General features: G+C 58.7%; 13 protein-coding genes across 14 annotated transcripts in view; 9 read left to right on the top strand and 4 right to left on the bottom strand.

The window, feature by feature from the left end:
• Positions 1-464: 464 nt before the first annotated feature.
• On the top strand, positions 465-1,170 carry SDRG_14608 (NADH dehydrogenase [ubiquinone] iron-sulfur protein 8, mitochondrial). The gene has a single exon (XM_008620749.1). The coding sequence runs from the start codon at positions 504-506 to the stop codon at positions 1,098-1,100; it is 597 nt and encodes a 198-aa protein (XP_008618971.1). The 5' UTR covers positions 465-503; the 3' UTR covers positions 1,101-1,170.
• SDRG_14607 (hypothetical protein) lies at positions 1,044-2,163 on the bottom strand. Its single transcript, XM_008620748.1, has 3 exons — positions 2,015-2,163; positions 1,685-1,958; positions 1,044-1,634 (listed from the first exon to the last, which is right to left on the bottom strand). The coding sequence occupies exons 1-3, from the start codon at positions 2,117-2,119 to the stop codon at positions 1,282-1,284; spliced, it is 732 nt and encodes a 243-aa protein (XP_008618970.1). The 5' UTR covers positions 2,120-2,163; the 3' UTR covers positions 1,044-1,281.
• Positions 2,164-3,488: 1,325 nt separating this feature from the next.
• SDRG_14606 (hypothetical protein) lies at positions 3,489-5,795 on the top strand. The gene has a single exon (XM_008620747.1). The coding sequence runs from the start codon at positions 3,514-3,516 to the stop codon at positions 5,689-5,691; it is 2,178 nt and encodes a 725-aa protein (XP_008618969.1). The 5' UTR covers positions 3,489-3,513; the 3' UTR covers positions 5,692-5,795.
• Positions 5,796-5,943: 148 nt separating this feature from the next.
• Positions 5,944-8,137, top strand: SDRG_14605 (serine/threonine protein kinase). Its single transcript, XM_008620746.1, has one exon. The coding sequence runs from the start codon at positions 6,015-6,017 to the stop codon at positions 7,944-7,946; it is 1,932 nt and encodes a 643-aa protein (XP_008618968.1). The 5' UTR covers positions 5,944-6,014; the 3' UTR covers positions 7,947-8,137.
• An 87-nt stretch (positions 8,138-8,224) lies between these two features.
• Positions 8,225-9,100, top strand: SDRG_14604 (hypothetical protein). Its single transcript, XM_008620745.1, has 4 exons — positions 8,225-8,491; positions 8,537-8,627; positions 8,681-8,949; positions 8,998-9,100. Exons 1-4 carry the CDS (start codon positions 8,267-8,269, stop codon positions 9,061-9,063), a joined length of 651 nt encoding a protein of 216 aa, XP_008618967.1. The 5' UTR covers positions 8,225-8,266; the 3' UTR covers positions 9,064-9,100.
• A 941-nt stretch (positions 9,101-10,041) lies between these two features.
• On the top strand, positions 10,042-12,218 carry SDRG_14603 (hypothetical protein). The gene is made up of 7 exons (XM_008620744.1): positions 10,042-10,156; positions 10,207-10,351; positions 10,393-10,711; positions 10,762-11,194; positions 11,242-11,471; positions 11,523-11,743; positions 11,792-12,218. Exons 1-7 carry the CDS (start codon positions 10,067-10,069, stop codon positions 12,184-12,186), a joined length of 1,833 nt encoding a protein of 610 aa, XP_008618966.1. The 5' UTR covers positions 10,042-10,066; the 3' UTR covers positions 12,187-12,218.
• Positions 12,219-13,356: 1,138 nt separating this feature from the next.
• SDRG_14602 (hypothetical protein) lies at positions 13,357-13,889 on the top strand. Its single transcript, XM_008620743.1, has 2 exons — positions 13,357-13,550; positions 13,598-13,889. Exons 1-2 carry the CDS (start codon positions 13,390-13,392, stop codon positions 13,845-13,847), a joined length of 411 nt encoding a protein of 136 aa, XP_008618965.1. The 5' UTR covers positions 13,357-13,389; the 3' UTR covers positions 13,848-13,889.
• SDRG_14601 (hypothetical protein) lies at positions 13,851-15,968 on the bottom strand. The gene is made up of 6 exons (XM_008620742.1): positions 15,845-15,968; positions 15,020-15,789; positions 14,870-14,976; positions 14,678-14,819; positions 14,393-14,626; positions 13,851-14,350 (listed from the first exon to the last, which is right to left on the bottom strand). Exons 1-6 carry the CDS (start codon positions 15,924-15,926, stop codon positions 13,910-13,912), a joined length of 1,776 nt encoding a protein of 591 aa, XP_008618964.1. The 5' UTR covers positions 15,927-15,968; the 3' UTR covers positions 13,851-13,909.
• An 82-nt stretch (positions 15,969-16,050) lies between these two features.
• On the top strand, positions 16,051-17,240 carry SDRG_14600 (hypothetical protein; the record flags this gene model as incomplete). Its single annotated transcript, XM_008620741.1, has 6 exons — positions 16,051-16,172; positions 16,220-16,365; positions 16,415-16,700; positions 16,751-16,837; positions 16,882-16,996; positions 17,046-17,240. 6 exons carry the CDS (start codon positions 16,051-16,053, stop codon positions 17,238-17,240), a joined length of 951 nt encoding a protein of 316 aa, XP_008618963.1.
• SDRG_14599 (small nuclear ribonucleoprotein D3) lies at positions 17,238-17,757 on the bottom strand. The gene has a single exon (XM_008620740.1). It carries the CDS (start codon positions 17,699-17,701, stop codon positions 17,297-17,299), a length of 405 nt encoding a protein of 134 aa, XP_008618962.1. The 5' UTR covers positions 17,702-17,757; the 3' UTR covers positions 17,238-17,296.
• Positions 17,758-18,037: 280 nt separating this feature from the next.
• SDRG_14598 lies at positions 18,038-19,674 on the top strand (the record flags this gene model as incomplete). Of its 2 annotated transcripts, none has more annotated exons than XM_008620738.1 (7): positions 18,038-18,246; positions 18,297-18,424; positions 18,469-18,619; positions 18,670-18,744; positions 18,799-18,858; positions 18,899-18,990; positions 19,039-19,674. In XM_008620738.1, the coding sequence occupies exons 1-7, from the start codon at positions 18,049-18,051 to the stop codon at positions 19,352-19,354; spliced, it is 1,020 nt and encodes a 339-aa protein (XP_008618960.1). In that variant the 5' UTR covers positions 18,038-18,048. The 2 variants fall into 2 exon arrangements, with proteins under 2 accessions (XP_008618960.1, XP_008618961.1); XM_008620739.1 differs by having other exon boundaries at positions 18,049-18,246; positions 19,039-19,354.
• On the bottom strand, positions 19,430-20,949 carry SDRG_14597 (hypothetical protein). Its single transcript, XM_008620737.1, has 4 exons — positions 20,231-20,949; positions 19,992-20,180; positions 19,748-19,945; positions 19,430-19,702 (listed from the first exon to the last, which is right to left on the bottom strand). Exons 1-4 carry the CDS (start codon positions 20,906-20,908, stop codon positions 19,586-19,588), a joined length of 1,182 nt encoding a protein of 393 aa, XP_008618959.1. The 5' UTR covers positions 20,909-20,949; the 3' UTR covers positions 19,430-19,585.
• An 845-nt stretch (positions 20,950-21,794) lies between these two features.
• The window catches only part of SDRG_14596 (hypothetical protein), a gene marked incomplete at its 3' end in the record, with an annotated part of 3,061 nt that continues 999 nt past the window's right edge, over positions 21,795-23,856 (top strand). The window contains exons 1-15 of the mRNA XM_008620736.1: positions 21,795-21,871; positions 21,919-22,047; positions 22,094-22,166; positions 22,215-22,263; positions 22,309-22,371; positions 22,417-22,482; positions 22,528-22,593; positions 22,644-22,706; positions 22,762-22,830; positions 22,886-23,055; positions 23,104-23,281; positions 23,325-23,427; positions 23,477-23,573; positions 23,619-23,709; positions 23,767-23,841. Coding sequence (XP_008618958.1) covers positions 21,857-21,871; positions 21,919-22,047; positions 22,094-22,166; positions 22,215-22,263; positions 22,309-22,371; positions 22,417-22,482; positions 22,528-22,593; positions 22,644-22,706; positions 22,762-22,830; positions 22,886-23,055; positions 23,104-23,281; positions 23,325-23,427; positions 23,477-23,573; positions 23,619-23,709; positions 23,767-23,841 — 1,307 coding nt within the window. The 5' untranslated portion in view covers positions 21,795-21,856. The remainder of the gene's footprint in view (positions 21,872-21,918; positions 22,048-22,093; positions 22,167-22,214; positions 22,264-22,308; positions 22,372-22,416; positions 22,483-22,527; positions 22,594-22,643; positions 22,707-22,761; positions 22,831-22,885; positions 23,056-23,103; positions 23,282-23,324; positions 23,428-23,476; positions 23,574-23,618; positions 23,710-23,766; positions 23,842-23,856) is intronic.

The raw sequence follows: 23,856 nt of genomic DNA, 5'->3' as shown, positions 1-23,856 counted from the left end.
CAACAAGCATGGTATTTTGGATTGATGAGCGAGGTGACGTGGCAGGTGGTACAGGACGCCTGCATGCACTGCACACCATAGCGATACGTCACCATTGACAATAGGCTCGTGGAATCCCGCGATGCCAAGGACTTCTGCGTTGCTTCGAGATGCTGCCTCTGGCCCACCGCGAAAATTTGCGTTTTTTAAGCCGGCGTATTTGAGACCTGACTATTTAATTACTTGATATTGATATGTAATACAATAGCATCCCGCGTCTCTTCGGGGTGGCCCAATGCAACGCCATTGGTCAAAATGACGTGCGATGCACCAATTGGCACTCGGCATCGAAGGCCGACGAAGGTCCGGTGCGCGGTCCCTCGACCAAAAACCTTGGTCTTTGTATGTAACCGAATGCTTCGTTGTGGATTGGTCAAAAAGATTGCGTTTTGGCCAATGGCATCGACGACCGAATCTGGCATTAACGACCACTGACTTGTGGAATTTGCAGCCCTTCGCCAGCCATGTTGAGCCGTGTCGCCCGCGCCGCGCCCAAGCGCCTTCCCCGCGCGCCCTGCACGGCGGCCTACTCGACGGACCGCGATAGCCCGATCATCGAGAAGCCGACGTTGAACGAAGTCGTCGAGAAGGCGGCCAACCTCTTCTTCCTCGGCGAAATCTTCCGTGCGTCGTGGCTCGCGTTCGAGATCCACCTCGAGAAGAAGGTCACGATCAACTACCCGTTCGAGAAGGGTGTTTTGTCGCCGCGCTTCCGTGGCGAGCACGCGCTCCGCCGGTACCCGAGCGGCGAAGAGCGCTGCATTGCGTGCAAGCTCTGCGAAGCGATTTGCCCGGCGCAGGCGATCACGATCGAAGCCGAGCCGCGCGAGGACGGCAGCCGCCGGACGACCCGTTATGATATTGATATGACCAAGTGCATTTACTGCGGCTTCTGCCAGGAAGCGTGCCCCGTCGATGCCATTGTCGAAGGCCCCAACTTTGAGTTTGCCACCGAGTCGCACGAAGAGCTCTTGTACAACAAGGCCAAGCTCCTCTCGAACGGCGACAAGTGGGAGTTTGAGATTGCGCACAACTTGTCTGTCGAACAACTCTACCGTTAAGCGCCACCGGTCGCACGCTCGGCGCGCGTCGGTGCCGACGCTACATACAGTACCTCCTTTGTCGGTTGCCTCTCCATGGTCCGTAGGATGTACAGAGCATAGCTCCGGCAGCTTATACCTCGTACCTCGCACACAGGTCGTGGCCAGAGCCCATCTATATTGGAGTCTTTACCCAGCGATATTACTGTTGGACAAGCGTGCGAATCTTCTTGACAATGTCGTCGACGCGCGCCGACTGCGTGAAAAAGTCCATAAACTCGCCGTCGGGGCCGATGAGGTACATGACGATCGAGTGGTCTACGAGGTACTCTTCGTCCTCCTCGGCGTCGTCGTCGACCTCGGTCTCATCGGCCTTGGTGAAGTAGACGCGGTACGCCTTGGTCACGTCCTTGATCATGTCGGGCGTCCCGCAGAGCATGCGCAGCTTCGGGTGGAAGTCCTGCTTGTACGCCTCCATTTGCGCCACCGTGTCGCGGGCCGGGTCGACCGTGATGAAGAGCGGCTCAATGTCGAGGTCGGGAACCTTGTCCAGCACTACACATAGCGAGGTTGATCCTACAGCATGCGACAACGATGTCAAGTACCTTCGCCAAGGCGCACAAGCTCGTTCGGGCAAATGTCCGGGCAGTGCGTAAAGCCAAAGTACAGAATCGTGTGCTTGCCGCGGAACGACGCATCCGTGACGCACGTGCCCGACGCGCAGTCGACCAGCGTCCACGGGCCGCCCAAAAGCGCCTTCCCGACCGTCGTGACCTTGCCCGTCGTCTGCGTCTGCAAGCGGTCCTTCTCGTTCTTGTAGTACATCAAGACGCCGCCGCCAATGACGCCGGCCAAGGCCATGCTCGCCCACGACACAGGCTACGAATGCGTCCCGTTAGCCTACGCCGTTGGCAATGACGCAGCGCATGGCCTACCCCTGCGTTCTGCAGCTTGGTCGTAATGTCGGGCTTGGGGCCTGCCGCCGAGGTGAAGGCGCGGGCAGCGCGGCTGGCAGGGCGGAGGACGGCGCGGCGCAGCATCTTTCTTTGTCGCAACTTCAGAAATCACTCGAAGGCCAGCGATGGATTCGAACCGGAATGCGTATCCGGTTGGGCGAATAAAAACGACACGTGAAAAACGTGGTTTTTTCAAACGCAGGAAATACACGCGTGGGATTTGTACGTGGCAGAACGAGCTGGCAGTACGGTGTGCCAAGAACGAAGAAGTCTGCCCTCCCAATATAACACCAGCTCTGTACAACCAGACCACGCTCTTCAGTCACGACTACGAATAGACAAGTGGGCAGCCAGTACGACCCATCGCAGCCTTTGTGCTAATCCACAGACACTCTTATCGACACAACGCGGGTCTCCTCGTGCACTGCCGTCCTCGACACTCCGTCGGCCGTCATAGTCAACTCATCAAGATCAATAGACCATTATCTCTACTGCTACTTGGTATTGAGTATCGCGCAGCCATGACGACGCTCTGGATGGAGGTCTGCGGCGGCTCATATTGGGGTGAAACTCCGCCAGCACGTGTGTTAGGACATAGCAAATGAGCCTGCAAAGTTTTGTCTTAAGGCAAGCCGTGAAAAGCTTCCAATTTCATGTCTGTGTGTCCAAGAATGCCCAACATTGGACTATTTGCTGGCTAACGAAGCGCATCTGAATTCGTTTCATGCGTTTCGAAAGACTAATCTATACAATTAAAGTGTGTGCATGCAAGGGACTGCTTCATGCGCCGTGAAAAACTATGCTTTGAGCGCTACATGCACAGAGACCCAAGCGCCGCTCAGCGGCCGCGGAGCGCATTTTAATCAAATTTTAACAAAAAATCATCATCCGGACAGTTCGGATACGATGGCTCCTCCCGCATCATCCGCCGCAGGTTTGTATGGGCGTGACACACCCTCATCTCTCTCTCATACGGTGCACGTCGCCTGTAGACCACATTTGTTTCAAATTCGGTCCAGCCTTTATCCGGATTATATGTATAGTAAAACTGGTATATGCCGGATAGTAATATTAATAAAATAGTCAAAGTGATGAAATATAATTAATAAAATAGAGAAAATGATGAAATAATATTACTCGCACGAGAAAAATGGCCTTACTTGTTGCAATTTGGCTCTCCGCCCTGTATAAAGCGGCCAACTTTGGCCTCCATGCATTTCCTAAATTTTTCGAATTTTGAAAATCGGATCGCTTCGTCTTGTGCCAAACAGTCGATCTACGCGCTTATTTCGTTGAAATTCTGTAATATATAAATTTGTGGGTGGCGGTTTTGGACACCATTTTAGTGTTGGCTGTTGATGACGTGCACTGTATACCCCTGGCCAAGGTTTCGGCCAAGGTATCCGGATAAACAGCACTTGTACGGTTAACGGTCGACAATCAACAGCACAACAATCATCCTCGTCGACATTGACAGGATGGCCTCGCCCGTGCTACGGTCGCCCGACCTCGTCGCCGCCATCGCCGCGTACCAAGAAGGCCTACCAGAAGACTTGGCCGTGGCCCAGCGCCTCGCTGATGCCATTGAGCTCACGCCGTGCTCGCAACACCCCAACGAGGAGCAAACCGGATACCTCGCTCACGTTCCTGCCAGGCTCGCGGCGCTGCCTTACCTCCAGCGCTACGCCCACCCGACGACCAAGCTGCCAAACCACGCGCTCTTTGTCTCGCCAAGCGTGTACGACCGAGCTCTCGCGCTCCACCTCGCGATCGTCGACGGCGACATGGCGCTCGTCCAGCAATGGCTGCGATGGGATGCATCGCTTTGCACATCAGCAACGCTCGAGCTGGCCGCGGCCGCATCCCAAGGTCCGATTCTGCGCCTCCTTTTAGTGCAGTTTCCCGCATTCGCGACCACCAAGATGATGGACCTCGTGGCTTTGTCGGGCGACCTTGCGCTGCTTTCGTGGCTTCACGAGGCCGGCGCGCACTGCACTTCGGCGGCGATGGATGGCGCGGCCATGAACGGGCACCTCGATGTCGTGGTCTTTCTGCATGCAACGCGCACCGAGGGCTGCACGAGCGTTGCGGCCACCGCGGCGGTGGTCCACGGCCACGCGGCGATCGTCCAGTACCTTCTCTCAGAACGCACCGAAGGCGTCAAGCCGTGGCTCTACTTTGAGGCCCCGCACGGCAAGCACAAGAGTCATAGCGTACGTGGCGAGACACATCTTCAAGCGGTCGACCTTGTTGCAGCGACGCTCCAGCTGGCGGACGCAGCGTTCACGCGCATCGTACAGCAGGCGGGGCTCGCAGCGCTGCGGCACGTGTACACGCGTGGATACCTAAAAAAGATGACCAGAGCGTTGCTGGAGCTCGCTGTCGCCACGCGAGACCACGCAATGTTGCGCTACGTCTTGGAGTGCATCGACCAAGAGTACGCGCGACCGCAAGAAGCCGACGACGAGTGGCTGCCGCCAGACGCACCAGAGGACATGACAGTCGACTTTCGCCGAGGGCCGCGGCGGTACGCCGACGGTGACCATCCGATCGATCGGTGGGAGCACTGCAGAGTGATGGAGCTGGCGGCTTGCAACGGTGACATCACGTCGCTGGAGCTCTTGCACAAGAGCCGACTCCGCGTCGGCTCGACGCGAGCTATCGAGTATGCGGGCTACTGTGGTCACCTGCACGTGCTGCATTGGCTGCACGCGCACCGGCGCGACGGCTGTACCGAAGACGCCATGACTCTTGCTGCCCTCGCCGGCCGCTGGGACGTAGTTCGTTGGCTTCACGAAGACTACGGACTTTGCCGGACCCACGCCGCCTTGGCAACCGCAGCCTATGCAGGCCATCTGGCGATAGTAAAGTACCTCTTGGATGTGCCGACGGGCGGCGCCGACAATCACACGGATAAGCCTGACGACAGCTCTCGCTATATCACGGTGATGCCAGCGCTTTGTGGTGGCGCCGAGTTCGACTACTTCAAAGGGTCGGCGACGTACTGGGCGGCTACTCAAGGCCACCTCGAGATCGTCGAGCTGCTCGTCGCGCGGGGCCACCCCGTGCCGCCAACTGCCATGAGCGAGGCCGTCTCGAGCGGTCACTTGCACGTCGTGCGCTACCTCCACGAGGGGTTTGGCCACATCTGCACCTACTACCGGTCCCTCTTGAGCGCGGTTGAGGGGCGCCACATCGACACTGTCGCGTACGTGCTACAGAAGAGATGCTGGCAGCTCGGTTGGTCGCTGTCCAACGACGATCGGACCGAAATCGCTTGGCACATGCTGCTCGTGGCCGCCGCGCGCAGCGGCAGCCTGTCCATCTTGGAGCTCATTTGCAACACCTTCCCGATCAACCTCGCAACGGAATTACCGCGCCGCGTCTCGGAGCGCATGCTCCTCCGTGCTGCGTCGCTCGGTCATCTCGAGATGCTGCAGCATTTGCACGAACGCTACGGCTTTGGATGGACGCCGCTGGTCCGAGAGGCGGCGATGCACCGTGGCCACAAAAAAGTGCTGCGCTACTTTGATACACTCGGGCCCGCGACAGCCTCTGTCCATGCTACCGACGAGCGTGGGCTCTGGCGCTACGGAAATGATTTCAGTTTTTACGTGACGAGGGTCGACGGTGTTCTCGGCGTGCAGCCCATGTGATCGGTCGTCTATATGGTCAAGCCAACATACTATATACTAGTAGGCCTGGACCTAGGTCCTTCACCCACTGCAATAGTACGACAACTATAGCTATCCGCGTGTTCTACTTGAATGGTACTAGTCTGCTTGAAAGACCCTTGCCCTGTTGCGCGCTCTCCACGGTTATCCGGATGCCACCCGATGTGTACTTGATGAATGTATGCAACGTCTGGCGCGACAGGGCCGAATTCCGGATAAAGATACACGCCCTTTACAGATTTGCGCGTTCGAGTTGCAGTCCAGCTTTCGCCACAGGCCTGGAAGAGCGGAGAAGAGGAGCTGCGATGGCCCCGATTCCCGAGGTGTACACGCTGGACGAGCTCGAGCAGATCATGGTCGGCGTGCCCCGGACCATGCGGCTCCTCATGATCTCGTACTTGGCGGTGTTCCTCATGGCGCTCGGCGTCTACCTCGGTATCGCGTGGTACGAGCGCAAGCGCGAGAAAGGCGCGGACGAGCTGGACCTCGAAGACGCGCGCGAGTCGATCATCATGCCCTTCCACAAACCGCTCATCCTCTTCGTCATGGGCGTCTCGCTAAGCATGGGCATCGCGGTCGGCCTTGCGCCTGTCCCAACGAGCTTGACGGAAGGCGAGCTCCTCTACGCGATGCGCAACTTTAGTGTCAACGTGGTCGTCTGGACGATGCAGTACCCGGCCGTCTCGCGCAGCACGACGCTCAAGGCGATCGCGTGGGCAACGCTCTTCAGCATCGTGCCGATCCCGATCATCTATGCGGTCGAGTGCCACCGGCCGCTCGGCGACGTCTACGTCACGCTGCTCTTTGTACGGGCCGCGTCCGCGGGCCACTATGTGTACAACCTGCTTTGGCCGCCGACGTCCCGCGGCGCCGCGTCCTCGATCCGGTGGTACTCGGGCCTCGGCCTCCTCTACACGCTCCTCGTCATGGCCTACCACATGGCCTTCAAGTACCACTACTTTGCGATCGGCTACAACTGCGTGTACGCCGCTTCGGGCTTCCTCGTCTTTTCGCCGCTCTTTTTATACAACATTTTCCGCGAAGACACCAAATTTTGGCGCGGCGCCCACGCCGTCTTCCCGCCGTCGCGCGAGTTTCGCCAGATCGTCGCGCGCTTCAAGAACCTCACGGCGGACGAGGTCGACGCATACGACGAGGCCGTTCGGCGTATGATTGTCGACGCGTCGAGTGTCATTTTGGACTTTTCCGCGCTCGCGTTCAAGGAACCGCACGTCGTCGAGGGCGTCGGGCGCACGGCGACGGTGGCCTCGGGCTTGCTCCACGGGTACGAAAACATGGAGCCGCAGCGCGTCGCGATCAAGACGTTCAACCCGGAGCTCTTTCTCGCCGACGAGGTCGCCAAGGTCGCACTCGAGACGTCGATCGCGACGCTGCCGACGATGTGCAACAAGTACATTGTGCACAGCTTTGGCCTCGCAGTGCACCCACCCGCGCTCTGCCTCGTCACGGACCTCTGCGAGACGTCGCTGGCGTCGCATTTGCGAACAAAAGGACTGGGGCTTTCGCTGCGTGTCCGCCTGACCTACATGCTGCACTGCGCCAAGGGCGTCGGGTGGACGCACGCCAACATGGTGCTGCATCGCGACGTGCGCCCGGCCAACTTTTTCGTCCAAACGCTCTTCGAGACGCAGGACCTCCAGAAGATCATCAAGCTCTCTGACTTTGGTGACGCGACGCTCGTCGACGACCTCGTGACAAAAGCGCCGCGCACGGTGGCTGGCACGCTTTGCTACATGGCGCCCGAGGTCATGCGCGGCGCTAAAGTGCTCTACCCGCACCGCAACAACGTTGCGTACTACAATGCGTCGGCCGACATCTTCAGCTTGACGATGACGTTCTGGGACATTTTGCACCCGAATGCATCAAAGGACGACAAATTTGGATCGTCCGTGAGCACGCCCGAAGGCCAGCGCCGCGCGGCTGACAAAATACTCCACGGCTTTCGCCCCGAACTCTCCAAGGAGGTGCTGGCGGTGCCCGGCCTCAAGACGCTCTTCCACGAAGGCTGGTCCGACAACCCCAAGATAGTCCGCCCGACGGCCGTTGAGATCGTCAATCGCCTCAAGGCCATGCTGGACGGCAACAGTGCCCTGTACCACAGCGACACCGGTTCCAACAAAGCGCCAGTCACCAAGGATATGACCAAGATGGGGAGCACCGACGAGTCGCTTTGCGTGGACGACCTCCCCGTGTACCAAGAATTCTACGACGTCTAGCGCTTTGGCTCTGTGCAGCGCGTCTTGTCGCCTGATGATAGGTAATCCTGATTGAAGTTTTGTGACGTGCAGAGCGTGTGTTGGCCCGACGCACGATGTCACAACGCCACGTCATATATACGATGTTTGTATGACATACGTAGTGGGTGATCTGCATATCCAGGAATATTCACCAATCAAATCAAGTTGGGACGGCCATTATAGCCAATCCGCACAAGCGAGACGGTAAACCTGGCGCCCAAACCGGTTGGGAGGCGGCGTGTTGATTGGTCGACGTGGCGCCACCAATCGTTGCTGCGCTTTATATCCCAATACCGACGATGTCCAAGAAGCTCGAGACGAAGCCGCAGGTGATTGTGATCCTTGAGAACGCTGCGCTGGAGACGGTCAAGACCGCCAAGGGCCACCAGCTCCTCAACTGCGATGACCACAAGGGCATCCACAAGAAGCACAACAAGGACCCGTCGGCGTCGCGCCCCGATATCTTGCACCAAGAGCTCATGGCGCTGCTCGACAGTCCGCTCAACAAGGCCGGGTACCTCAAGGTCCATAGAGTTAGCATACCTGCTAGGATCCTCACAGCATCCTAGGTCTACATTCGCAGCGCCAAGAACGTGCTCATTGAAGTGAGCTCGCAAATGCGCATCCCGCGCACGTACAAGCGCTTCGCCGGCCTCATGGGTACGCTCGATATTTATGCATATATGTGCGCTTACAAGTTCGCGCGTATCTAGTGCAATTGCTCCACACGCTCAAGATTCGGTCGTCGGACGGCAAGACGACGCTGCTCAAGGTCATCAAGAACCCGATCGACGCGCACTTGCCGGCCAACATTAAAAAGTACGGCTGTTCGTGCACGGGCAACCTCGTGGACCCGTGGGAGTTTGTCTCGGAGCTCCCGCGCGAGCCGGTCGTGTTTGTGCTCGGCGCGATGGCCCACGGCCACGTCTCCAAGGAGATGTGCCCATACGTGGACGAGATGATCTCGGTCTCGGAATACCCGGTGCGTTATCCCCTATTCCGCCTCGCTAAATCTCAAATCTTGTGTTAGTTGAGCGGTGCGCAGGCCGTCGCGCGTCTTCTCAACGGCTTTGAGCGCCACTACGGCGTCTTGTAAAGACTTTGCCTAATTCATACGTTCCTACCCTCCCTCCTTCTATACCCAAGACGTCCGCCACACAAATGGTGACACACCGAGTCTGACGCCAGGCTGAGGGCTGGGCCTCGGCCAAGGGACTTGATGCACTTGAGGATCGCTACGGTCGTGGCTTTCTAGTCGGCTTTCGAATTGCGGTGATCAGACTACCGTCTGATGCGCTAGCATTGTCTCCGACCGGTTGTGACGCGCACGCGACGGACGCTAGGATGACGCACGCGATGCACGAGCCGACGCCACCACGCCTGTCGCGTTCGATCCAGCATTTCGTACAGAATGTGGTACCAGACGTTGATACAGAATTTTCATACAGAAACATGTTTGCAAATGCAGACGGATGCCGACGCACCTGCGCGCGACCAGGTCGCAGTGGATCCTGGATCTGGCGGTAAAGACACTTCATCGAGATGCTAGAATCCAAAGCGTCTATCCCTCTATCTATTCGACAAGCGACGGCTGCGAGCGACGAGTCAACGAGCGACCAAAGTGTACCCGTCTGCTCTGCAATGCCAACGACTGCTGGCGCATGGCCGTGGCGACCGATGACGTCGTCGCGATCTCCGGCCGCAGCAACCGCCGGTTCAACTGGGAGAAAAGACGTCGGTTCCTGCAAGCTACTCTGGCGGAGAAAATGGGAGTACGAGTAGCCGCCGGTTGCGGCGCCTTAGCCGAAGTATTCTCGGCGCCTGGTCAAGGGCTTCGATACTTGAGTGGTGGCGAAGCCTGCCGTCAGATTTGCCACACGTTTGCTATGGCACTCGTCAACGACGCCGACCAACCCGCAGGAAGAGCGCAAGCAGAGCTTATTCTCACTCGACGCTTCTGGTGCCAATGATTCTCAATGACCCAGTGCAAGCGTGAAAAAGTAGCTTTTGAGTTTCGCCGTGTAACCGCCTCCGATCCGGATAGCGCGGCGGAAGAAGATCTTAGTTGTGTCATTCGACATCTTGCGCCGTCGCACGCCATGCGCCTCGTCCTCGCCGTCTCCGCGCTGCTTCTCGACGCCGTCGCAGGCGTCAAAGACCGCTGCACGGCCATCCTCGTCGGCGCCCAGGTACACATCGCCCTCGTCTTGGAGCGTGGCGACTTACAAAGGCATGGCAGGCGTCGACCTCGGGCTCGCCCATGACGACCCACAGCAACGACTGCCCTGACTGCGACTTTCGCCTCGCCAAGATCCCAGCAAAGGAATACGAAGCAGGCGACACGCGGCCGATCTTTGCTCCGACCTCGCAGTACCCTCGCTACGGTACTCATCGATGCCCATCTCGAGTTCTCAGCCGTGGCTAGTCGGGGACGATCGCGGGCCGGTCTATTCGCCCGAGAACCTCGACGACCGCTTTTACGACTGGAACGTCACGCAGCCGATTGGCCAAATCCCGCAAGTGAACGCCACGTACGGGTACCTCGAAGGCGTGTACGGCATCATGAACGAGCATCAGCTCGCCATGGGCGAGAGCACGTGCGGTGCGCGGTTCGTGTCGCGGCCCATCTCGGACGGCGGGCTCGCGCTCCTCGATATTACCGAGCTCGGCCGCATCGCGCTCGAGCGCACAACGACAGCGCGGGATGCCATTTTGCTCATGGGTCGTCTTGCCGAGACGTACGGGTATGACTGTCCACGCTCTCATGCTGGCTTTTGCAAATATGCTGGACTAGGTACTATGGCTCGGACTGGGGCACGGACGACGCATACGCGAGCGCTGGCGAAGCGCTCACGATCACCGACACGGTCGAGGCGTGGATGTTTCACATTCTGCCCGACGACACGGGCGCGTCGGCGCTCTGGGCCGCCCAGCGCGTGCCCGACACCCACATTGCCGTTGTCGCCAACGAGTTTGTACTTCGGGAAATCCACTTTGACGACGCCGACAACTTTCTCTACTCGTCCAACCTCCGCGATGTCGCGGCGCGCAGCGGGTTTTGGGAGCCGACTTTGCCATTTGACTTTACAAAGGCGTTTGCATACACAGGAGCGTCGTCAGATGCGTCGACGCGCCGTGTGTGGCGTGTCTTCAACCTCGCCGACCCGTCCACCGCGCTGAGCCCGTTCACGGACTTGTACGCGAGCAACTATCCCTTCTCGATGGCGGTAAGGACATCGACGACCTGTATACATCCCTCTCAAACGATTCTTAGCCGGCGAGTCCGCTCTCTGCCCACGACCTCATGGCCTATCAGCGCGACCACTTTGAAGGCACGGCCTTCGACTTGACCCAGGGACCGGCCGCCGGTCCTTTTGGCGACCCGGAACGCTACGCTACATCACAGAACGGCGGCCGCTTTGAGCGTAGCATTGCAGTGGCCGCGTCCACGTACTCGTTCGTCGCGGTACCAACGACCTCGTCGCAAACCCTCGGGCTCCTCTGGTACGTTGCCGTCGTCCAGTCGTTTCCGAGACGATGAGATCTTATGCGTAGGTTTGGCGCGTACGCTCCGGACGCCAACACGTACATCCCGCTGCACGTGTGCATCTCGGAGGTGCCGGCGCTTCTGAGCCAAGGCTCGCTGCGGGCGTTTGATTTGAACGTCACGTTTTGGCTCCACGCCGTCCTCGGCAACTACGCGGCGCGCTACTACAAGTTTGCGCACCCGGTGATTGCCGAGACGCAGGTTGCGCTCGAGTCGGCCATGCAATCAAGTAGGATACGATCGACGCATCTTTGAGCTCACCGCTCGAGTGTGCTAGCGCTCAAGGACGTCGACCGTGTGGCGCCGGCGCTGCGCGATCTCCAGGGCGACGACGCGATGGTCGCGTACTTGACGACCAACGCCGACGTGGCAACGACGCAAGCCCACGACGTCTTCTTCGCGCTCTTTACGAACGTCGTCACGCGCTTCCACGACGGATACGTCATGGCGAATGCGACGAGCGCGCTATTGAGTGCAACGCCGATGGGGTATCCTGACTGGTACCTCAAGAGCGTCGGGTACTACGACCCGCTCGGCGGCGCGAGTGCGTCGTCTCTCGGCGCCATGGTGTTCATGATCCTCGTCGTCATCATCGCGCTCAGCGTCGGCGTCGGCTTTTACGTCGGCCGCGTTCGCGCCGCCAAGAAGCGCGGGTATGCGTACATTCAATAAGCCGCCGAGCAATCTACATTTGTACTCTTCCAGTTCAAACGCGATTGCACACAAGACATTGTGCTCCAACAGATGAGGGCGCCTTGCCATGGTGGCAGCGACGGTGTCGCAAGCATCTCAATGATGACGACGGCGAGTCGAGGCTCGACTGCTGCGACGGACGATATCCGCTTGCGCACCTTGTTGCGACGGCGGGCTCGTGAGAATAGCGCTCCTCGTCTCACTCGGTCAGAAGTCCACTGACAGTATCGGCGAGGCCAAGGACCTCGGCGTCGAGGAGCCAGCTGTACGCACGCTTGTACGTGAAGACCTTGAACGACGCACCTAGGCTTTTTGGGCAGCGCCGTCAGAATCGCGTTGAGCTTCTTCTTGTGCGCAGGCCCGTGGAGCTTAGCACCAGCGAGTTTCTTGGGCATGAAGGCAATTGGGTCGTCCTCGTTGGACTCGTGTGCGATACACCGATGCCGTAGCTGGTGGCAATGAACCGGCGATCGTGGTCAAGGCCAAGACGGGCGCTTGCCGCATCGCAACCTTCAACCACCACCCCATCAGTGCCACGAGCCACTCGTACGTGTCTCTTGAGTGCATCTGCCGTGAGCTTGCGGGACTCGGGATCGACGAGCATCGTAGTTGCAAGGTCGAGCTTCGAGACCCACTAGGAGTCCTTCATGCGATCGAAGAGCGCGTCACGGGATGCGTGGGATCTCTTGCTGCGAGTTCGAGTGGCGGTAGTCGAGCACCCATCGGATCTTGGACTGTGACGTGAGCGACTTGATAAACTGCGTTCTTGACGGCAGCTCAGCATCCTCGGTGTGTTTGGGTACCCAAAGACGTTCGCGCCCAAGGGCGGTTGGAGACTTGGACCCAGCTCTTGTTGAGGAACACAAGCAGCAAGCAGCCTTCAACTCCAATGACTCTGATGGCGCATGCGCTCTCTTGTAGGACGACAACGCGCGTCGCGATCGCAAGGCGTGAGGGGTTTGTATCAAATGGAGAGCCCATGAAACTAAAACGGTCTGTACAAAGCTCGTTAGGAGCTTACACAAGGCCCGCACTCGATGCGCGCTCCCGCAGTCAGAGCAAGTGACGTGGCTATCCTGCGGGCAAGCTCCGTGACGTGGCAAGCCCTAGCCCCGATCTTGTGTTTAAAACAGAAAAATGGGTTTTATTCACACCCACGGACGGCGATTGGGCATTGCGAGCATGGCGGAGGAAGCCGAAGTCGAGTCGTTCGGGCCGCCCGAGCCCGTCGCGCCGTGGAACTGGTCGAGCATCCCCGACTACGGCCCCGTGCAGCAGTACCAGCACGTCCTCGCCTTCCTCCTAATCGGCGTCGGCATGACGCTCATCTACGAATACACCACGTACCCCTCCCGTCGTCTCATCACGTCCGTCACGGTCGCCGACGTAGGTACTTTGACCAAGTCTCGCGTGAGTTTGCCTACCCGCTCATCTGGATCGCCATCTTCTTCCGGCTCCTTGCGCACCTCTCGCCCCGCGAGCTTAGCGAGGACGAGGAAATCGTGGCCCGCGAAAAGGCCGAGGCTCTCGCCTTCAAGCAGCGCCTCGCCGCGCTCGCCAACGACGATGACGAGGACGAGGACGATGCGAACGAGGTGCAGCCGTCCGCCGACGCTCTGCGCGCCAAGAAGCAGCAATAAGCAGGCAATCACACATATATCGGTTGCTGCATTTTGTATCAAGTCGGTCTTCCTCTACATGCTTAGCCGCGCAGCCAGCCAAAGAGGCCACCGCCCGACGACGTCTTGGGGTTGAGCTCGTCGAGGCGCGCTTGGAGGTCCGGAAACGCGAGCTCACTCCCCGCAATGTCAAACAGCAGTGGCTTGGGCGGAATCGCCACCATCGACGGCGGCAGCTTGACCACGTCGTGGGCGCGGGCGCGGGCGCCGCTCTCGTACTCGTGCTGGCGCTCGAGGAGGCTCTTGGCGCCGTCGTCGTTGACGTCGAGCTTCTCGAGCGTCGCACGGACCGCGTCGGTCGAGCCATACAAAAACGCGCTCGCATTCACACGCGGCGTGGCGCCAAGCACCTGCGGGCGCAGCTCGTCGCGAAGCGCGAGCACGTCGGCGTCCGAGGTCGGCATGGCGTCGGCGACCGCAACGTTGGTCTTGGCCAATTCGAAAAGCGCCATCGCTTCAGGGTACTAGTAGAAGAGTGGGTAATCGAGCACAGACCGAGCTAGTACCTTCTTGCCAGCAAGGTACATTTGTGCCACATAGTTGGCGCGCATCGCAGCCAAAAGCGGCTGGAGCACCGCAAACTTGGTGCTAAAGAGCTCGTGCGACGCGGCGCCCGGCAGCGCCTTCATGTCCTCGATGTTCTGCAGCAGCATTTCAATGATATGGATCATGTCGCCGGGCGACCGGTCCACGCCAAGTCGAGCCTTGAGCTGCTGCATGAGCGTCAAGTTGCGCTGGGCCTAGAAGGCGAGTCGTGTCCACATCTGCTGCTTTGCCATAGTCGGCGGTACCGTGTGCACTTGCTTGAGGAAGCGCGTGTACTCTTCAAGGGCCGCAATGTTGTCGCGCTGCGCTTCGGCCATGAAGCCGCTCTTCATGGCGTCCGTCTTGGTGCGCTCGTTGCCGAGCTGACGCAGAATGTTGTCGTACGCACTAGTGGCATAGGACGAGTTGGGCGAGAGAAGTGAAGACGATGGGTTTACCCAAAGAGCGCCACGTAAATCGCATCGCGCTTCTTCTCGGTGAGGTCTGTCGATGCCTTGGCGAGCTTGGCGAGATGCTCGTCGGGGCGCACCATGGCCAGTGAGAGCTACGCAAGCGATGAGATGAAGAGGAGCCTTAGCGGGACGTACGTCGTCGGACGGGATCGCGACCGCGCGGCCGTTCCACGTGATCTGCGCCATCGTCTTGGCCTTCGTCTTGGCCTCGGCATGGAAGACCTGGTCGATCTTGGACTGCAGCAGCGCCGACGTCGTCGACTCGCGAAGTTCGTGCAGCAGCTCGGCCGACGCGCCGCCCGAGACCATGTTGAGGTTGTATTCGCAGTAGCGCATGAACGGGCTAATCTCTTCGAGGATCTGGTGCACGAGGTCCTGCTGGACCGACGTCCCGACCTTGGCGAGCTCGCTGTAGATGCGCTGGGCGGTCGTAAACTTCTCGAGCGCCAGCTTCCACTCTTCCTTGTACAGCGCGAGGTTGCCAGCCATGTACGACGCATACGCCTCGGCTTCTAGGCTCGTACGGGCGTCCGCGCGCTCCGAGCAAAGCGACACAAGCTTGTCGGACCATGCAACCGCCTTCTTGAGGCGGCCCATGAGGTGGAACTTGATGCGGCTGCTCGCCTCGTCGCCGTTCTCCTCCTTGTCGTTGCGCTCGTCCTCGCGCAGCTGCATCGCGTAGCTCCACGCGCGCTCCGAGTGGTACAGCGGCAGCATCAAGTGGCGCACTTCGGCGGCGTTCGCCGGCGTGACCTCCTTGGCGACAAAGCCCTTGCCCTTGCCATGCGTGAACTTGAGGCCCTTGCGCAGGCGTCGCAGGCGGCGCGCGCAGTGCTGGCGGTAGCGCGAGTAGTCGCCGAAGCGCAGGCCGTTCTGCTGCTGGCTAAACTTGATCGTCTCAAGAACTACACAGCGCATGAGCTTGGTCGTTCGAAGAGGACCATGGCGATGATGGCGTACTCGGCAGCGAGAGCGGGACGTTGGAGATGACCTTGGTCGTCGGCGCGGCCGACGCGCTCACCTTCTTGTCCTTCTTCCCCATGAGGATGACTTCGTGTTTTGGCCAAGGACTGCCGATAGCGACCTGTTTCAATGCGATTGGCTAAAATGATTTGAATTTCGACGACTTTAGCACCAATGGCATCGTTGCTATTTTCGAATCCGCAATGAAGCGACGGGGAGACCGCGGCGACATGGGCGCCGAGGACAAGCGCTCGAAGCTCGCAACAAGCAAGGCCGCAGACGCTGCAAAGGACGCGGATGCACTACGTGTCGGCAACTTTAAGAAGCAAGTTGCATCGACCTTCCATCCTCGTTGTCAACGGTATCTTGTAGGTACTACGCGTTTCGCTGGGGCAACGGCGCGATCGAGGGCAAGCTCGAAGAAGACTCGCGCCTCGCCATCTTCCAGCGCGAGTGGTTTGAAGGCAAGAAGGCCCTCGACATTGGCTGCAACTCGGGCGACTTTACGCTTGAAGTGGGTACGTCTTGCAGCATTAGCTTCGTTTGACCTCATGCTTTGGCAACCAGCGCGTCGCTTTGCCCCGGCGTTCATCATGGGCATCGACTGCGACGCCGACCTCATCACACAAGCGCGCGCGACGCTTAAGGAGTACATTTCCAAATTAGCCGTCACCGAAGCCTTCCGCGAAGTGCAAAAAGACCATGGTCGGCAGGATGAAAAGCAGCGCGATGATGCAGGCAACGACGACGACGACGACGAAGAGCTGCCGCTCTCTTTTCGCCTATGGAAGCCACCGGCGTCGACGCAGCCCAGCGTGGACCCGCTGCCCAACATTGGCAGCTTTGCCTCCGGGTTTGACCCCATCAATCACACTCACGACGACCCACGCATGCCTCTTCTAGGGTGCGCTTCCCGTACAACGTGGTCTTCAAGCGCGAAAACATTGCGACCGACGTGCACACGGGCAAAGACTATGACGTCATTACGTGGTAAGCGTGCGTGTTGGCTCTTCTTGCCGCTCACGAGTGCGTAGCTTGAGCGTCACCAAATGGATCCACCTGTACCATGGCGACGCAGGCATCCAGCAGCTCTTCCACCTCGCGTACGCGCTGCTCTTGCCGGGCGGGTACTTCATCTTGGAGCCGCAGGTACGACTTTGCGAGGAATTGGGCCCTTGCAGCAGTTTTGTTGGCGTAGAAATGGAAGTCGTACCACAACCGCAGGGACACGAACGCGACGACGCGGGCTCACTACGACAGCATTGCGCTGCGCCCGTCGGCCTTTGCCACGTACTTGCTCGAGACGGTTGGGTTTCGCTCCATGACGCTGCTCAAGGTTTGCAGTACGTCGGCGCAGGGCTTTCGCCGCCCCGTGTACCTCTACCAAAAGTAGACAGACGATCACTGTGCATTCTTAATAGTAAAGCAATTAGAGAGTCATCTACCTGCCTAGCGTCGCACGGGCCCCTTGCGCACCATCGCGCCGGTCGGGCCGCGCTGGCTGTTGCCAAGGCCAATGTGGGCGCCGCCACCGAGCCCCAGCGCTGGAATCGAGCCTTTGTGCTTCTTCCATAGCTTGACACGTTTGAAGAAGGGCGCGTGCTTGAGCATGTCTGGGAAGATGATAAAGAGGATCTGCGACCCGCGCAGGTACACTTGGTCGCAGTGCGATTGCATGCCACGGAGATCGGTCCGGTAGGCGTCCTTGAGCACGCAGTTCATGTTGTCCTCGGTCTCGTCGAGGAAGCCGCGGTAGAGGTCGCCGTTCTTGAGCTCGACCGTCACGATCGTACCTTCGCCATCATGGAGCAAGATCGTCGGGATACCCACGCCACGCTTCCCCGTCACCGCCATGGTCCGTTCGTTCGCTGGAATGGAAGGTCGCACCTAGCCGAAATCGTTCGTCAAAGGCCATTGGTCAAAATACGCGGCTTTTAGCCAATCCACCGTGGGTTCGATCATTCGGCATCTGCCACTTTGTGCGGGGCGAGAGACTCTTGGGCCATGGAGAAGCGAACGACCCATCCAGCAGCTTTCTCCTATCGACGACCTTACTCATGTGCTTCTAGTATACCAATTGCATTCGATTGACCAAGCCGTGGGTGCCTTGCGCATGTTTGCACTTCACGCAAGAGACAGCTAAATTCGGCATGACGAGGTCAAAATGCCGAAAATTGTCGCATTCGCACTCTTGCGCCATCATGGAGAAGTACAACCGCTGGTCCGACTTGACGACCGGGATCAACCCGTTCGTGCCGCCGCCCCACAAACTTCCGTCCAACGTCGTCCTGCGCTGGGGCCAGATCCTCGTCGGCGGCGTCGTCGCGCTCGCCCGCTGGGTCCTCCTCCTCCCACTGCTGGTGCTCTGGTCGCTGCTCGAGCTAGTCGCGCTGCTCCTCGTGCGCCGTCCTGCCACATGGCCTCGGTAGCTCACACGCGTCAATGCTAGGGCTACGTTCCATTCCTTGGCCGGCTCGTCCATCGGGTTGTCGACTGGGTCTGCGTCGGCCTCATCCTTGTCGTGACGACCATGTTTGTCAAGGAGGAAGACGCCAACGTCCGCCGCCTGGGCCTGCTGTACGCTGGAAGTGCATCGCCTTCATGCGCTCACGGATATGTAGCCCGCCTGGTTCCAAGGCGCCGTCGCTTCGTCGCGTCGCGGCCGGCGACCTCATTGTGTGCAACCACTCGAGTGTCTTTGACGTGCTCTACCTTGCCTTCCGCTACTCGCCGACGTTTGTGTTTCCGAGCGAAAAGGAAAGCAGCGCCAAGGTACGCATGCTCGTTGCTAGGTCGCTTGGATCTCATGTGGTCTCTTGCAGGGCTTGGTGCAATCGTGCACCGTCCTTGGTGCGCTCCGCCAAGCCATGTCGCCGCCATTGAGCTCGCTGTCGTCGGTACGATGTCCAAGTCATATCTACGACTTGTCAGCTCATGCGATCTGCACGTAGCCCGTCAAGCTCGCCGATGTGCTTCGCCGTGCGTCCGGGCCCGTCGTTGTCTTCGCCGAGGTGGCAGCAGCTACATTGTCCAGGCGCTGAGAGAGCGTAGGGTACTCGGAGCAACGGCAAGGCAGTCTTGCCCTTCCACGTGGATCTGACCGCGCTCCCGACCTCGACGCGAATCCATATCGTAGCGATTCGGTATGGCTTTCCAATTTGTAATATGGCGAAATTCATCCATATGTGCAGGTACGAATACAAGAACGTTGCGCCAACGCACACGTGTGGCTCGGCGCTCGTTCAGCTCTGCCGCGTCTTGTCGCATGTCTACCACTCGATGAAGGTCTTGCGCTTGCCGGCCGAGTACGTCACGGACGCCACGTCGGTGCGCACGCTCTTGGCGTCGATGCTGCGCACCAAGGCGGTGGACGTGACCTGCGCCGACTTTGTGTCATTCAACAAGTACTGGGAGCACGTCAACGGCGGCGGCCGCGAACCCGCGTCCAGCTTTACCACGCGCAAGGCGCCGCACGAGCACGCGCAGTGGAAGGCAAAGGAAACCTAGTCGTTGCTCGTCGTCCACGCCAGCTGCCTCTACTAGTTAGTCGCTTACGAATAGGGCTCCTCTACTACTAGTAGCTGAATGTACGAGCGTCGATCCAGCGCGTCCCAACACGGATCATCCACGTCTCTATGTTTCTTTTGGCACAAAATGGTATATCTCACTCGAGCGACTAAACGAGCGACTAAACGAGCGACTCATCTGGCGACTAAACGAGCGGCCAGCGTAGCGTCCTTAGTGCAGCTTCATGGCGAGCTCGTAGGCGCTGATCGCGAGCTCGGCCGCAATCAAAATAATAATATACCACTCCATGCGCGTGCCCTTGTACGAGCTGAGCACTTCGAGGAAGAACTAGCGACGCGTCACGAGCCGTGTAAGAGATGGGGACATGTCTACCTTGGTGTTGTGCTGGATGAGCTCGAGCTTGAAGTTGAGGTTATTGAAGCGCTCGCTGAGCTCAAACTCTTCGAGGAGCGTCTCCCACATGTTGTGGTAGCGCGTATGGCTCCACGCCGCGTCGCCCGGCCGCTTGCGGTCAATGACGCGCAGCTTGCTCACGAGGTCGATGAGCAGCGTGTTGTTGGTCGCGACAATCTACGGTCGTCGTGGCATCGACATGCGTGAGCCATATGGGACGTACCTGGAAGAGCTTGCGGTGCTGCTCCTTCTCGGTCGTCTCGGCGCCCGACCACGAGAGCCCGAAGAGCGCGGTCTGCGGCCCCTTCTTCTCGACGAGCGTGTTGAGCTTCTCAAACTCGGCCAAAATGGCTTCGACCTGACGCTCATAGTGCTCGAGGGCCACGGTTTGCGCCAAGACACCGGCAATGACCTAGATCGTATGGCATATCGTACAGTGAGGTCGATCGCGTTAGGACCAACCTGGATGTTGACGTGGTCGATCTCCTGGACGCGAATGTTGTTCTCCTTGAGCTCGCTCCACCCCTTTTGCGTCGGGTCGGCGACGAGGAGCAGCTCTTCATCGTGGCCGCGCATCTCGAAAGCGTCGCTGCAGTACTTCTTGGCGTGCTTGATGAGCGTCGTCGTGAGCGAGTCGTCGCAGTTGAAGAAGACGACGGCGCCGTAGTCAAAGTAGACGACCCACTTGTCCTTGGCGCGGCGCGACGGAATCTCCGGGTTCTCAGCAAGCGCCGCGCTCGGCGGCAGCTCGGGCGGGAACGTTGACGCCGACGTCTTGACCGAGTTGTTGAGGTGCGCAATCCACGGGTTGGGCGCGTTGTCGTTGCCGCTGCTGAGGCGCAGCACGACCGAGTCCTTGTACAGGTAGTGGCTCACCTTGAAGCGGTCCGTGTAGAGCCGCTGAAAGAGCGAGACAATGTCCATCTTGCGCGCCAAGTGCACGGCGCGGATCGGCATGTGCTCGGCCTTGCGCTTCCGCTTGCGCTCTTCCTCGGCCATGGCTTGCGCGATCGTCTGCGAGACGTCGGTCGCATCGACCGCAGCCGCAGAGCGCGGCAGGCTCGAGGCCGACCGGGCGAAGCTCGGCGTCGGCCGGCCCAGAAGGTGCTTGCTCGTCGAGAGGAGGCTTCGGCGCAGCATGTGATCCTCGGACGTTTGCGGAAAATAATGGTGTGCCACAAGCTGTGTTGGGATTTGCATCCAATACAAACGTCCATACAAATAAAATCGCAATCTTTGAAATATGCATTATCACAGGTCCTGCGGCATTGCATATCATACGCGACGCTGATTGGCTTGTGCAATCGACGCGAGGCGCCGGCCGCCAACACGGCGCTGCTCCTCAAGCTCTTCAAGCCCATACTCGTACCGGTACTACGTCGCCACTTGCAGCGGAATATTGATACCTTGGTGCATCAGCCGCTCGGTTCTATAGTCAAATGCTACCAACCCTCCGTTCCTAATGCATTAGTACTGTACTTGGACCAGAACGGCGTCGCACGCACGAGGATGTTCTGGTTGTCCATCAAGCCGCGGTGCTGAAAAATGAATTGTCATCCACGCGGTCTGGTCTTTGGCGGTACTACTCAGATAACCACATCTAGTTCCATGATCTGGTACGCGAGTCGGCGATTCCTGGCTCGGTTTTGTCGGGTTTGGAATTTGTGATGTGAGCAAAATGACGCAAGATTCCGGACATATTTGTCGCGGAATGTCGTCCATCGCAGCTTGGCTGCGGTACGCCCCGTCTGTTGCGGCCATGGCCGCCTTGTGAAGAGAGCTTCGTTTGCTCAAATGAAGCTCCACGAGGTCGCATTCCCGGAGATCAGCGATCTCCCGCGCCACTGCATCGACAACGGGACCCAATTTGCGACGCCACGTAATACGTTCGCCAACGAGGCGTGGCCACGAGGTAGCACTGTGCACCAACGGCGGCGCAGAAGCTCGGCGCTTTGTGCAACACGGCCATTTGGTGCGACAAAGGACAAAATGCGGGAATTCAGTGGTCAATCTGCAATCTGATTGGCCGAAAGAATCTCAAAACTTCGATCTCCACCGTCACTTTCAATTGCCGACGCAAGCGCCGCCATGCTTCGACGACTCGTACATAATGGTCCTCGACGAGGCTGGTAGACATTGGGTATGTGTAGGCTGCGCTTGGCCTCGGCGCCCACGCGGTCCTTGGCGCCTGCCCGTACCAGAACTACACGTCCACGTTCACGGTCAGCTACTGCGGTCAGCCCGACGCGATTCTGTGCATTGTCGACAGCAACTGCAAGGTACCCCATCGCAGGCAACCTAGACGAGATGCATGTGGGCTTGTAGCCGACGGTGATGTACACGAAGAAGATAGACGTCTTCAAGGACTCGACGTTGACCGACCAAATCATCATCAAAGGTGTTAGCACTCTCGACCGTCATGACGCTCATGTCGTTCGTATGGTAGACAAGGCGCAGTACCTCGCGCAGCTCCCTCGACTAAGCAACACATACATGTACGGCGTCTGCGTCGAGTCTCACGACTCTTACGCAACTACTAGTCAATTCTTCGGCTCCGTGCGCCAGGTCGGCGACCTCTCCAACGACTCGATGGTCGCGCTCCTGTAGGCTCTCTGAAGGATATCGGTATGTCTCTGACGCTGTCGTAGGGACTTTCAAGGTAACCCTGGCATCGACCTCTCCAAGGCAGCATTTCCATCGTCCATGACCCGCCTGTTGCCACGCATCCTTTGTCGTCGGACTTCTCATGGGGTGGGTAGGTCGCTGGCGCAATGCCAGCTCTCGACACTTCCAACAACGGTTCCGTACGGCCAGCTCTCGGAATTGTACGTTGCATTCACCAAAAGTGACGAATCGAATCGTGTCTTTTGTGTAGTTATGGGTGGGACAACAACTTTACGTCGCTCGACCATATTGACTTCCGCAACGCGGTCGAAATGTACAACGCTTCATTTTCGAGCTGGAGATGTACTGATATCTTGATATTGTATTAGCAAATTCAACAGCTGTCCGCGCCTCACGACCTTCAACAACGTCTCGGTCTCGAATCGACTGAGCAAATTGTACGAATTCGTATCATTTCCACTTTACCACTTATCAATTTCTCGCTTTTTGTAGCTATTTCGACGACTCGAATTTCACAACGTTTCTCGTGGACCAGCCGACGTACACGGCGCTGCAGTCCGTCCCGACATTTGCTGTCGGTGGCATCGATGTCTCGGCCTCGTGCAAGGTGCCCAACACCATCCAGCCGCTCAAGACCAAGTACTCGGTGTGCGTCATGCCAGGTACTCAAGACCAAGTAGAAGCACACTCAGATCTAATTGGTGGTGTAGCGTCCACACCGACAATGGCGCCCGTCTCGTCGGTGCCCGGGGCGACGCCACCGGCCGCGACGACCTCGACGACGCAGACGGCTTTGATTGTGGGGGCAACACTCGGGGCTGTCGCCATAGTCGGGCTGTGTGTCGCCGTCTTTGTGTGCTATCGCCGCAAGCGTCGCGCCGCCAAACCGTACGATGCATCGAGAGACAAGACACTCGACGTTTTTTCGTAGTCCGACAGACACAACCGTCGACCGAAGCTACGGGCGCACGGAGACGATGGTCGTGGACACGTCGTCGACGGGACACATGGCCAGCGCTGCCTTCAACATGGAGGTCGCCCCATTTCGCTCCCCTCGAGAAGTGTCAAGTTGGATGTGGGTAGGAACTCGAGCTGCTTCGACTCGATGAACGCGCTCTGTTCAAAGTCCAGTCGATCGCCCAAGGCGCGTACGGCGAAGTCTACCGCGGCGAGTATAAGGGTGTGAATTCTCTACGTATGAACCTTAACCCTAACCCACGACCAGGCCAAGAGGTTGCCATCAAGTGCATGCTTCAAGGCAAGAGCTCCCGCGACGACATTCTCAACCTCATGGAGGAGATCAAACTCACGGCCAAGTGCGTACTATCGTCCTCCATGCAACGGTACTTGTTTCGCTAAGTGCGTTGGATTAGGCTCGACTGCCCGTACGTGGTCAAGACGATCGGCGCGAGCTGGCGCGTCCCGTCCGAGCTGCAGATGGTCCTCGAGTGGATGGACCGCGG

This window comes from Saprolegnia diclina (assembly GCF_000281045.1).
Source record: "Saprolegnia diclina VS20 unplaced genomic scaffold supercont1.75, whole genome shotgun sequence".
In the NCBI taxonomy this organism is placed as follows: Eukaryota; Oomycota; class Saprolegniomycetes; order Saprolegniales; family Saprolegniaceae; genus Saprolegnia; species Saprolegnia diclina.
The sequence above is the reverse complement of the archived record's forward strand: the minus strand, read 5'-3'. Positions and strand labels throughout refer to the sequence as shown.